Source organism: Peromyscus californicus, unplaced genomic scaffold (assembly GCF_007827085.1).
Source record: "Peromyscus californicus insignis strain IS unplaced genomic scaffold, ASM782708v3 Scaffold_13__1_contigs__length_99412109, whole genome shotgun sequence".
In the NCBI taxonomy this organism is placed as follows: Eukaryota; Metazoa; Chordata; class Mammalia; order Rodentia; family Cricetidae; genus Peromyscus; species Peromyscus californicus.
The window spans coordinates 85,300,596-85,312,401 of NW_026294424.1; the positions used below are offsets into that span (position 1 = coordinate 85,300,596).

The following is an 11,806-nucleotide window of genomic DNA, read 5'->3' on the forward strand; positions in this document are numbered from 1 at the left end:
GCCTGTGATAACTATGGTGATATTTCACTTGTGCTAAAATGTGATTTTATTTGTATGTTAATAAATAAAGTTGCCTGGGGATCAGAGGTCATAGCCATTAAGCAGAAGTCTGGCCGTGGTAACACACGCCCTTAATCCTGATCACATGGCAGGCAGAGTCTGTGTGTTTAAGGACACAGCCAGCATGGTGACACACGCCTTTAATCCAAGTACCAACCATAGAGACCTGGAGGTCTGTTGCTTTGTCTTTTTTTTTTTTTTTCCAGAGCTGAGGACCGAACCCAGGGGGCCGCAAGCGCTCTTCTACCACTGAGCTAAATCCCCAACCCGAGACCTGGAGGTCTGTATAGACAGGCACTGACAAGAAAGTCATGTGGTTGGGTTTAGAGCCAATGAGAAGGCAGAACAGAAAGACAATAAAAATACAGACACACAGGAAGAAGGTCCCTCTCTCAGGGGAAGGACAGCAGCGAGTGGTAAGATAAGGTGGTCTTAGCTCTTGGCTACTGCTCGATCTCTGGGCGTTTAACTCTTTATTTGGCTCTGTGTTTCTAATTTAATAAGACCGTTTAGAATTACATCTACAGATATCTAACCTTCATTATCAACTGGACTGGATTTAAGTCAGGTAGGAAATTCTCACCTCCCGCCTTTCCATTGTTCTGGGGGTTAAATTCGGGTCATCAAACTTGCACAATGAACACCTTTACCCTCTGACTCATCTCTCTGGCCCACATTTCCAGACTTTAAAGGGATAAACCATTCAGGGGTAACTATGTGGCCACTGTCCTACAGAGCTCCAGGGTGGGATCAAATGTAAAGCCACACAACAACAAGCCAACAAAATCCTCCCAAAGACAGAATTTTTACCTAAACCTCCATCCATCCAAGAACTTCCCTAAGCATCCTGTTCATTCCTGCCTTTCTTCTTTTCCCTCCCTCCCCTTTCCTTTTCTTCCTCCTCTTCTTCCGTCTTTCTGTGGTGCTAGAGATTAAACCCAGGGCCGCATGAGTGCCCTACCACTGAGCTACACCCCAGCCCCTGACATCTTGTTTTGTATAACTCATTGAATTTGGCAACAGGAGATGATACAGAACTAAATACGACAGGACCTTTACCTTCAAAAAACTTTCAAGCTAGCCTGAAATACTAAATTGTGTGCTACAAACTGGAATCCCCATGGGACTGATGCCAGAGAAGGACATTATGAGTTATGGAGAGACCAATGTTCTCATCGAGTTTCAGCAGACACAATGAAAGACAAGCGATTCCCAGAATCTGAATCATTAATGGCCCCAAACCTGGGACTTCTGTTTGGTTTGTCACCTTTTCATTTTTTTCTTTCAAGATTGAGTACCGTTTTGTAGCTGAGGCCAGCCTCTGCAGCCCATGCTGGCCTCAAATTTGCAGTGATTCCCTTGCCTTAGCTTTCTGAGTCCTGGGATTACAGGCTTGGGTCACCTCACCCATCTCATAATCCTGTTTTGACACTGAACTCATGGGCACACAAGAAAGACACAGTAAATGAATAGTGCACTGTGCAAACTCTGGCTGCTATGAAAATATTAGTAGTAATAATTAGTAATAGCAATAATAAATAATAATAAAATAGATAATTAGTAGTAAAAATAACGAAATAGGTCATGGCCGGGTGGTGGTGGTGCACACCTTTAATCCCAGCACTTGGGAGGCAGAGGCAGGTGGATCTCTCTGAGTTCGAGGCCAGCCTGGGCTACAGAGTGAGTTCCAAGAAAGGCTTCAAAGCTACACAGAGAAACCCTGTCTCAAAGAAAACAAAACAACAACAAAAAAAATCCAAATAGGTCATATAGAAATATAATCATAGATATGGATAATTATTATAGTTCTATATTATACATGTTATAACAACAAAGGTGTGTGTATATATATGTTTTATATATAAAACATGGATAATATATAATTACTATATTAATAATATAATAACATGTATTATATATTTTTAAACATTCCTAAAAAAAATCAACATTATTAATTTCACTGAAACTAGGTGAACCCCTAGAAGTCCCTGAGACCCTCTCAGACACTCTGCAAGTCAAAAGCAATTTCAGTAACACTAGTCATACATGATTTCCTCCATTCCCCTCCCTGGCTTTGTGAGTATGGAGTAGAGTTTTCCAGAGGCTACCTGGCCCATGAAGATGTCCTTGCTTTGATAGAGTAGGTGAGTTGCTGATGTCGTCTTGCATTTTAAAAGTTTCTCAAATTTTTAAATTTTTATTTTGTGTGTGTGTGTGTGTATGTGTGTGTGTGTGTATGCGTGGGTGTGGGCAAATACATGCCGTAGTGTGTGTGTGGTCAGAGGACAACCTTACATGTCGGCCCCGGCCTTCTACCCACTTTGAGACTGGGTCTCTGTTGTTTGTCTCTGTGTGGCATCTGCCAGGCTACCTGGCTTGCCAGTCTCCGTGGATTCTCAGGTCCCCACCACGCATCTTGCTGTAGGAACATTGGGATTACAGAAGTACACTACCGTGTCTACCTTTTATGAGTTCTGGGGATTCGAACTCAGGTCACTCTGCATAGCAAGCACTGTATCTACTTACCCATCTTGCCATCTTTGGTTTTAATTCTCCTATGGTAAGCGTCAGTAAGGAAGACCCACAGAGACAAAAGTACAAAAGTTCTCTGGAGTTTTTAGTAATTTTAGGAGTACAAAGAGGCCAGAAGTGTGAACTGGAAGACAACAAGCTTAGCTTGTTTACTGTTATACGCACAGCACTCAGCATGCTGCCTTGCAAACGATTCACGTTCTCTTTACACTTTCTAAACCAACAACAAAGCCAACGTGCACACTGAAAGGACTTTGAGAAAGAGAAAGCAAACCGCTGGGCGTGGCCAGCACTTGAGCTAAGGAGGCAGGACGATCTGGCCGGGTTAGAGGTCATCCTCAACTACACAGTGAGTTCAAGGCCAGCCTGGTCTCCATCGGATCCTGTCTCAAACAGTAAGAGAGTTAGTTAGATCCCAGGACAGCGTTTGCTTTCCTTTGGTTGGTTCTGATGGGTTACCAGCTTTGATTCAAAGCAGCCCCTTTCTTAGTACTGTGAGTGTGTGTAGTACATTTGATGATATGGGTTCTAAGTGTCTCCTCACTTGGCCAACATCCCATGTTTTCATTAATGAGCTTATTCCCACCTGCTGACTCTTCCCCGGGAAGCAAGCGAATGTCTGGCAGACCAGATGGCCCCTTGGCTGGGGCCTGACAGAATGAAATTTTGTACTTTATTGAACAGTAAAGCAAAGTGACTCCCACAGCTAAGAATTTCCCTACACCTCTGTTTCTTTTCATTTAAATGTGCTAGGTAATGGCAGTATCGTAGTCACGTCCTCAGCCAGAATTCCCATCTCAGGGAATGAAGATCGGCTAAAACCATCGCTATCCACAGCTCCTCAACCCGCTAAGTTCCTAATGAGGCAGGTCTGGGCGAGGTCTGACTTCCTCTACACTGTGGCCCCCCAGAGTCCAGGAACAACACAGACAACTACTGGTCTGCTCCACTGTCATAACTGGCAATTATGAGTACATTTGTGGTCAACACGGATTGAAGAGTTTGAAGGAAGCATTCTCTGAGTGCGCAACGACAAGATCGTGTTTCCAAGAGAGGAGAACTCTATTTCAGAGTCCAGCATCATTTAAGAAACTTAACGACACTGCCTGTTCATAGTTCTGAGTCCTCCCTGGGTAGACAGCCAGTCACATCACTATTAGGAACTTGCAAAAGACAAACTGAGAAATGAGCGTGCTCCTGGGAGGTCAGCTGGAAAGCCACACAGAAATGGGGGAAGCCCCAGGTCAGTAAACAGCCAGGGCAGGATGAGTAAGCAAAGGAAGCTGGGATTCCTGCTGACCTTCCAGTTTCTGTCATACTCTCAGGAGGTCTGACAGAGCCATTTCTAACCCGAGTTTCAAAGGCTTTAGAGAAAGAAAAACAAAAAAAGTCTCCCTGCTTGAAGGGGTCTCAGTTCCTTAAAGAGTGTGCCTCTCCCCCCATGCCAAGTCGCGGCAGACAGTAGAATTACATGAAGACAGTGTAGCATGGGTCAGGTGAGAGGTAGCCATTGCGTTCATCATCCAATCCGCAGTCTTTTGGGGGAAGAGGCTGCTAATCCTGACACCAGAGCAGCAAGTACACATGAATCAGACTGGGCAGTCCCAGGAAAATGCAATGTGGTCCTTCTTAAGGTGGGGAATTAGGTTCAGCGTCAGGAGACCAAGCTGGCACTCCTACCACTCCCCTGGTCTTTGGATAAGCCACTTAGCTTCCAAAAGGAAAATAACAAATAAGGTGATCTCAAAGGTTGGTTTGTTTGTTTTTAATAAAAAAATGAAACAAAAACCAAGAGTCTACATCTTCTCAACTTTGGACAGAGACTGTCTTATTTACTGTTACATTTGTAGCTCTTAGCTCTAAGTGGGTGATCCCTCCTCCTCCTTCCTGGTCTCAGGGATTGACTCTAGGCCCTTTGCCATGCCAATCAAGCATTCCACCACCGAGCCATAGTCCGGCTCCATGTTCTTTGAATGGAGGTAGGTAGGGAAATGAGGTCATGTGCAAGAAAGAGTCCTTCGAGATTCTATTTAGTTGCTGGAGGTATAGCCCAGCGATGGCGTGTACTAGGAGCCCAGGGCCTGCTTCCCAGCAAGGAATAAAATTCAATTATTATGCACCCACAAGGTAGCAGACATATGTTAGGTATCAAAGTGATGGGCTGGGCTATGGAATAAATACCACATCAAGTCTCGTCCTTCTGGGCTCTCTGAGAAAAAAAGTGGTTTGCTTGTTTGTGTTTATTTTTTGAGACAGGGTCTCATTCAGCTCTGGCCAGGTTTGAACTCTCTTATGTGGTGGAGGATAACCCCAAACTCCGATCTTCCTGCTTCTGCCTCCCAAGTGCTGGTTTAATGGTGCAATCACCACAGTTGATTCTCAGAGGAAAACTGTCTACTGGGTCTCTGGAGATCTGTCTTTAGAAAGCCTCAAATGTTTGCCAAAGGTTTTCTTGACGCCTTAGCACCCCTAGGGAGTGTGTGGGGGCTGAAGACAAGCGAGGTGCTTCTACGCCTCTTCTGTAAATAAGAACTGAACCAGTGACTACATGGTTTCCCAGGATAAGGCAGTCATTAGTGGGGCCCAGCATGCCTGGGTCCCATAGCACCAGCTCCTTTGAAATTGCCCTGACCTTTGTCCTTCCAGCCCTCTGCAATCTTTTGGATGAAGGAACTCTCTGTTCTAGTTACTTTTCTGTTGCTGTGATAAGACACTGACCAAAAGGAATGGATTTGTTTGGCTTATATTTCCACATCACAGTCCATCCCTGAGGGAAGCTGGGGGAAGAACCCAAGGCAGGAGCCTGGAGCAAACCCTGAAGCAGAGACCATGGAGAAACACTGCTTACCGGTGTGCTGTGGTGGTTTGACTAGGAACGGTCCGCACAGATGCATGTGTTCGAATGCTTGGCCACAGGGAGTGGCACTATTAGGAGGTGTGGCCTTGTCGGAATAGGTGTGGACTTGGAGAAAGTGTGTCACCGTGGAAGTGGGCTTTGAGGTCTCATATATGCTCAAGTCACGCCCAGTGGGACAATCTCTCCCTGCTGCCGGTGGATCAAGGTATATAACTCACAGCTCCTTCTGCAGCACCATGTCTGCCTGCATGCCGCCATATTTCCCACCATGACAATAATGGACTGAACTCTGAAACTGTAAGCCACCCCCAATTAAATGTTTTCCTTGATAAGAGCTGCCGTGGTCATGATGTCTCTTCACAGCAAAGAAACAAGCCATCCAGGGCTACATAGTGAGACCTTGTCTCACACACACACACACACACACACACACACACACACACACACACACACACACTTCAAGATCTATCATGAAGTTCTGGATAAAACACAGGCCCTACCTTCAAAGGCCCTGCTCAGATGCAGGCTCCCCTCCGTCTTCCATCCCCTCCATCACCCATCCCCTCCATCATCTTCCATCTCCTCCATCGTCTATCCCCTCCATCTTCCATCCCCTCCAGCTTCCATGTCCTCCATCTTCCATCCCCTCCATCTTCTTCCCTTCCCTCCATCTTCCCTTCCCTCCATCTTCCATCCCCTCCAACTCCCATAAAAGCCCCCAAGACATTGAGAAGCTGGTCCTACTAATTTCTTCATGGCTGGCTTTGAATAAACTTGATTACTTCCAACCAACACTTATGTCTAAATTTTGCTCATACCAAGTAGCAGGCAACTGGGATATATAGTTCCAATATCCACTCCATCCACTATATTTACTGGCCAAAATAAAAGTCCCACTTCCGTCTGCTGTGCCAATCTAGAACTCAAGGACAATGATCATTCAAGATAAACTCTTTTCTTTCTTTTTGATGTATGTATATGGGTGTATGTGGCTACATATGTGACTACATGTGCACGTGTCCATGTGCAAGTGGATGCTAGAGGTCAATGCTGAGTGTCTTCTTCAGCCAAGTCTCTTTATTTGTTTGTTTGTTTGTTTGTTTGTTTGTTTGTTTGAGACAGGGTCTCTCACTGAATCTAGAACTCACCGATTGGCCAGACTTGTTGACCAAAAGTCCCAGAGACCCTCTGTCTCTCTGCCTCACAATGCTGGGGTTACAGGTACATGCCACCCCATCCTGCCTTTCATGTGGGGGTAGGGGATCTAAATTCAGGTCCCTGTGCTTACCTGGCAAGCACTTTATATTACGAAGTCATCTCCACATCTTTGAGATCAATATTTATAACAATTATCTCACTAAACTTCCCACAATTGGCTAAACTGGTGCATTTGAATTTCGACCTTTGCCCCATTCCTCTTTTTCATATTATACAAGTAGGGGAATGGACAATCTTCCAAGGAAAATAGTAAGAATTGGTGGTATCCGAGTGACTCTATTAAAGTCAACTTACAAATGAACCATCCCATAGAAATACTATTGGAAGCAATGATGGCTGCCACATATTGATCACCTAGTCCTTATGTGATACCCAAGTGCTCTATGCTTAGTCTACAGGGTCGGGTTTTATGGGCCCTGAAGCTTCTGCAATTCAAAGGGCCCTTCCTAGGAAGGAAAAAAAATTGGACACAAAATTAAACACAGGGCTTTGGAAGGACCTGTGCAAGCAAAGGACCCAAAGCTTATACTTCACAAGCTTCATGGAAATACAACTGGGTGCCCAAGATGGCTCACGTTTCCCATCTCCACTTTCACAAGAAATGAAATTGAGGCTTAGAGAAGTTAAGTGACTTGCCCAAGGTTAAAAGCTGGAGAGTGTCACATTTCAGATCTGAACGTAAGGTGTCTAATTCCTAATCTCATGAAGTTTCACTGTGTGGCTTCTAATAAAAACAAAATTGTTATCATTAAACACTGACTATATGGTGTGGAATATTCCTTTACACTGTATGAATATATGTCACTGATTGACTTAATAAAGAAGCTGACTGGCCAATAGCTGAACAGGATGAGGTTAGGCAGGAGAGCCAGACTGAGAATGCTTGGAGGAAGAAGGGTGGAGTCTGGAGTCACCAGCAGATGCAGGAAAAGCAAAATGGACATGCTGTACTGAGAAAAGGTACCAAGCCACGTGGCAAAACATAGATAAGAAATATGGGTTAATGTAAATGCAAGAGTTCTCTAGTAACAGGCCTGAGCTATTGGTGGAGCATTTATAATTAATTTTCTATGTGGTTACTTGGGAGTGGCTTGTGAGACAGAAACTTCTGATAAAATATGGACATATGAGGACTTTTTTCTTGGAAATTTTTATAGTCTTTCTAAATACCTTGGTCATTATTATCCGTGCCAACAGACAAGGAAACATGAATAAATAAATATTACAGGCTGGAGATAAAACTAGTTGGAAGAGCATCTGCCTAACATGCAAGAAACCCTGGTTTGATCATAGCACTGCATAAACCAGGTGTGACGCCAGCACTCAGGACATGGAAGCAGGAGGATCAGGAGTTCAAGGTCATTCTCAGCTTGACAGTGAGTTTGAGGCCAGCCTGGGCTACAAGAGGAACCCCTCCCCTCAAAAGAAAGAAAAATTAACAGAGCCAGGTGTAGTGATGCATTCTTATGATCCCAGCAAATGGGAGTCTGAAACAAGGGCTGTGTGTTCAAGGACCAGCCTGGGCTACATAGTGAGACTTTGTCTCAAAAGGAAAAACTAAAAGAAAGATTCAGTAAGTAGTCCCTGGTTACTCAACTGGCCCACGTGGAGCCAACATCCATTCCCTGCACGTCCCATCTGCAGAGTCCTTCTCGGTCTTTCCCTCCGTTTGGTGTGACCACAGGTTACCCAGGCAAGTGCACACTGGTAACCTCTAGTTGACTTAAGCCACCCCCAATCCAGCTGCTGAAACTAACACATTTCCTTTCTGTCAGGCACCACGCGGTGCACTGCTCTGCAGCTGGGGTTGTGCAGTTTTCTAAGTCTCCTGTGTTGTACCATATCAGCCAGGTCCTTCCCAGCAAGAAAACCACTTGTGGCCGACAGAAACTCCGGTCCCACAATGCTGCCTCCCACATCTCCCTCTGTGGATGAAACTGAATCCAAAAGAATCAGAGTGGTTACAGATGAGGTGCTGGGAGAACCAACTATCCTACCAGACCCCGCCCCCCCCCAATTTTTTTTAAACAACCTGACTGTTGTATCCCTTAGCTCAAGCCACCAAAGCAAGAGTCTAAGACGAGCCAGGAATTTAGATGTGGGGGGTAGAGAAAGGGTTTGTTTTTGCCCTTGAACACACAGGCTCAGGGAATCAACAGTCTTTGAGAGGCTGAGACAGTGGGCCTGGTCTTCTCTTGGCAATGCCATCTCATTAAGACTCGAATGGAGCTTTGCCTTGACACTTAAAAAAAAAAAAGTCTTGCCGGGCGGTGGTGGCCCACGCCTGTAATCCCAGCACTCCCAGCACTCGGGAGGCAAAGCCAGGTGGACCTCTGTGAGTTCGAGGCCAGTCTGGTGTCCAAAGCGAGTTCCAGGAAAGGCACAAAGCTACACAGAGAAACTCTGTCTCGAAAAACCAAAAGTCTTTAATTGCAGGATTCCAAGTCAGTGGTTATTGCTGGAAGTCCCTATTTAGGGACCTCATCGACTGCCATTTGGAGTAACTGGAGTACGCTGATTCCCAGCACACCAAGCCTAAGCGTTCGTACCTAGGTGGCGGCAATCAGTTCAGCGGAATATTGTGCCTAAGCATGAGGCTAATGAGAAAGGGCCACTCCAGTGACTTGTTTATGCATCCCTTTACTTTTAAAGGAGAGAGTGATCCTAGTAACTCTCTCCTGTTCCTCTTTCCACTGTGCTTGGTGGATGTGGGTGAAAGGGTATAAGGAAGAAATGGCGTGGGCAGTCCCAGGATGGAGACGTCTTCCACACGACCAGCTTTGCAGCCCGCAATCATCCACTCTGAGAGACAGGCCCGGATCCTAAAAGGGGCCTAAAGGCACCCCCAAGTAATGACAAGGATGAACAGAAGACAAGGCGGACAAGGCTGTCTGAGAGACACAAAGCCGCTAAGCACTGACTGTGATGGATAAAATGTCACCCACTCCAAAAGCCTGGCCTGTTTGCCAACCGCCTTACCCTGCCCTGCCCAGGAAGTCAAGAACACAATAGACCTCTCACCCATTTCTCATCCTCAGCCCCACTCCGCTTCAAAGGCCGGGCTGGCAGCCAACAAAACCTGCCTCTTCTGCGGTGCTTTTATGCATTTCTATTTCTTAGTGAAGTGGGAGGAAAACAGGGCTCAGCATAGACTGGGTGCGCAGAGGGGTGGAGAGAAATGCAAACGATAGAACGTAAACACAAGGCTTTCTTAAAAGTCAAATCCTGTAGACTTACAGGTTATTTAACGGGAACAGTCACCTCAAGCCTCCCTATCCTGCCAAGCCCGGGATACAGGGGCAAACAAGGGCTGTGTGCTGCAGGGTCGGCGCCAGCGCGACTCTCTCCACACAGAGTCCGCAGTGGGAGGATGGCTTGGAAAGGCACGCGTGCGCGAACACACACACACACACACACACACACACACACACACACACAAAAGCACACGCCTAGCCCGCCTCACCTTTTCGATCGTCTGGTCTACCGCCTTCTGGAAGACTCGAGCCACCAGCAGCGTGACACTGGTCACCAGCAGCAGCAGGGACAGGGTCCCCGCCGTGTAGAAGCAGCATCTGCCCATACTGCGCGCGGCTCACGGGCCGGGCCCGCGACCCAACTGCGAGCGGGAAAGGGCCAACGCCGCCGAGGCCGCGCAGCAGGCGCCCGAAGCCCCGGGGCCTTACGGCTCCCGCGCCCGCCCGGTGCCGGTTCAGCCGCCGCCCGCGCGGTGCGCACAGCTCTGGAGTCCGCGCAGGGCGAGCGCGGGGCGAGCACGGCCCTCGCAGCACCAAGTCGGCGCGATCGCGGGTGCCGGGGCCTCCTGGGTTTCGTTTTCTTGGGCTGAAGCAGCCGGGGAGGTGCAGGGAGCGCGCAGAGCGGTGACGCGGGCCGGTGTGGCTCGCCAGCAACCCGCGGCGGCGGCGGCGGTGGCAGCGGCGGCGGCAGAGGCGGCGGGCGACTGCGCTGGGGAAGCGGGCGGGGCGGGGCGGAGGCCGCCAGTCATGTGCCCTGTAGCGGCTTCAGCGATTCGGCGGGCGTAGCGTCTGCATCCTCTCCCTGCAGGCGGCGCGGTCATCCCGGGAACTGAATCGCCCTTCCCGATTCGCTCATCCGCTTTCTTTATCGGGCCGGTCCGGGCAGAGGGCCTACTGTGGGCCAAGCCTGGGGAACTCGGGATGGACGTTCTGTTTCCCTGGCTCCAGGGGAGCTCCGGGGTTCGTTGGAAGATTTTAGCAGAGTGTAACGAGTGCTTTTGCAAGGTGCATGTTGATATGTGGCGGCAGCAGCGACATTTGCCTCGATGGGTTGAACTGGGTCTCCAGGAATATATGAGTGTGTGTCCCCAAGAAAGGGAGGAGGCGTTTCACGGACCTAGGGCAAGACCAGTAGGAGTGAAAGCAAAACCTGAAAAACAAGGACTTTCCTTCTGAGTGGGCTCAAGTGTGTAATGTATGTGACGCCACGTATTCGGAGAACAGATTTGAGACGCTCTCTGTGTCCTGACGAAGGGTGTTGTTAGCAGAGAAGCAAGTTCAACGGATGTTTATTGCCTGCTCTGCTCACCATTATGCCCAGGTACCCAGGCCAGGGCATGCACACAGCAAGAGCTCAGTAAATGTTAGTTGAATGAGGGTTAGTCCCATGCCCAGCCTTTATTAGTACACACACACACACACACACACACACACACACACACACACACACACACACTAATCCCCACAGGAGCCCCTATTATGAAGCGGCTAGCTATCCCAGTTCTTCAGAGTCATGCCAGAGAGAAATGCTGTACAGGTTTATAAGGGGAACCGGAACTGGGATACAGGTGTGATTTTCGGTGATAGGAACAGGCAAGCAGGGAAGGCTGGGTGAAAAGAAGTGCCTGGCACTACACTGCAAGTTTGGCAAAGCCTTGGTAGTCCTTGAGCCAAATTGGCATGTCCCAAAATTCTGACACATCACAGATGCAGGCCTGACATCCCTTCTGTGCTTAGTCAGCTGACTGGGAGCAACCTTGAGAAGAAGGTCTTTACCAACCGGGGGCTAAACACCATGGGATAGATTTCAGTAGTGCTCAGCAGCTGAGACCATCATCAGTCACTAATGCCATCTGCAGGGAAGATCTGGGAGGACTTTTTTTTT

The 11,806-nt window shown here is 47.8% G+C and overlaps 1 protein-coding gene across 1 annotated transcript in view; it reads right to left on the bottom strand.

The window, feature by feature from the left end:
• Positions 1-10,577, bottom strand: part of Scarb2 (scavenger receptor class B member 2) — a 57,145-nt gene extending 46,568 nt beyond the window's left edge. Inside the window, exon 1 of the mRNA XM_052735378.1 lies at positions 10,131-10,577. Coding sequence (XP_052591338.1) covers positions 10,131-10,247 — 117 coding nt within the window. The 5' untranslated portion in view covers positions 10,248-10,577. The remainder of the gene's footprint in view (positions 1-10,130) is intronic.
• Positions 10,578-11,806: the final 1,229 nt, after the last annotated feature.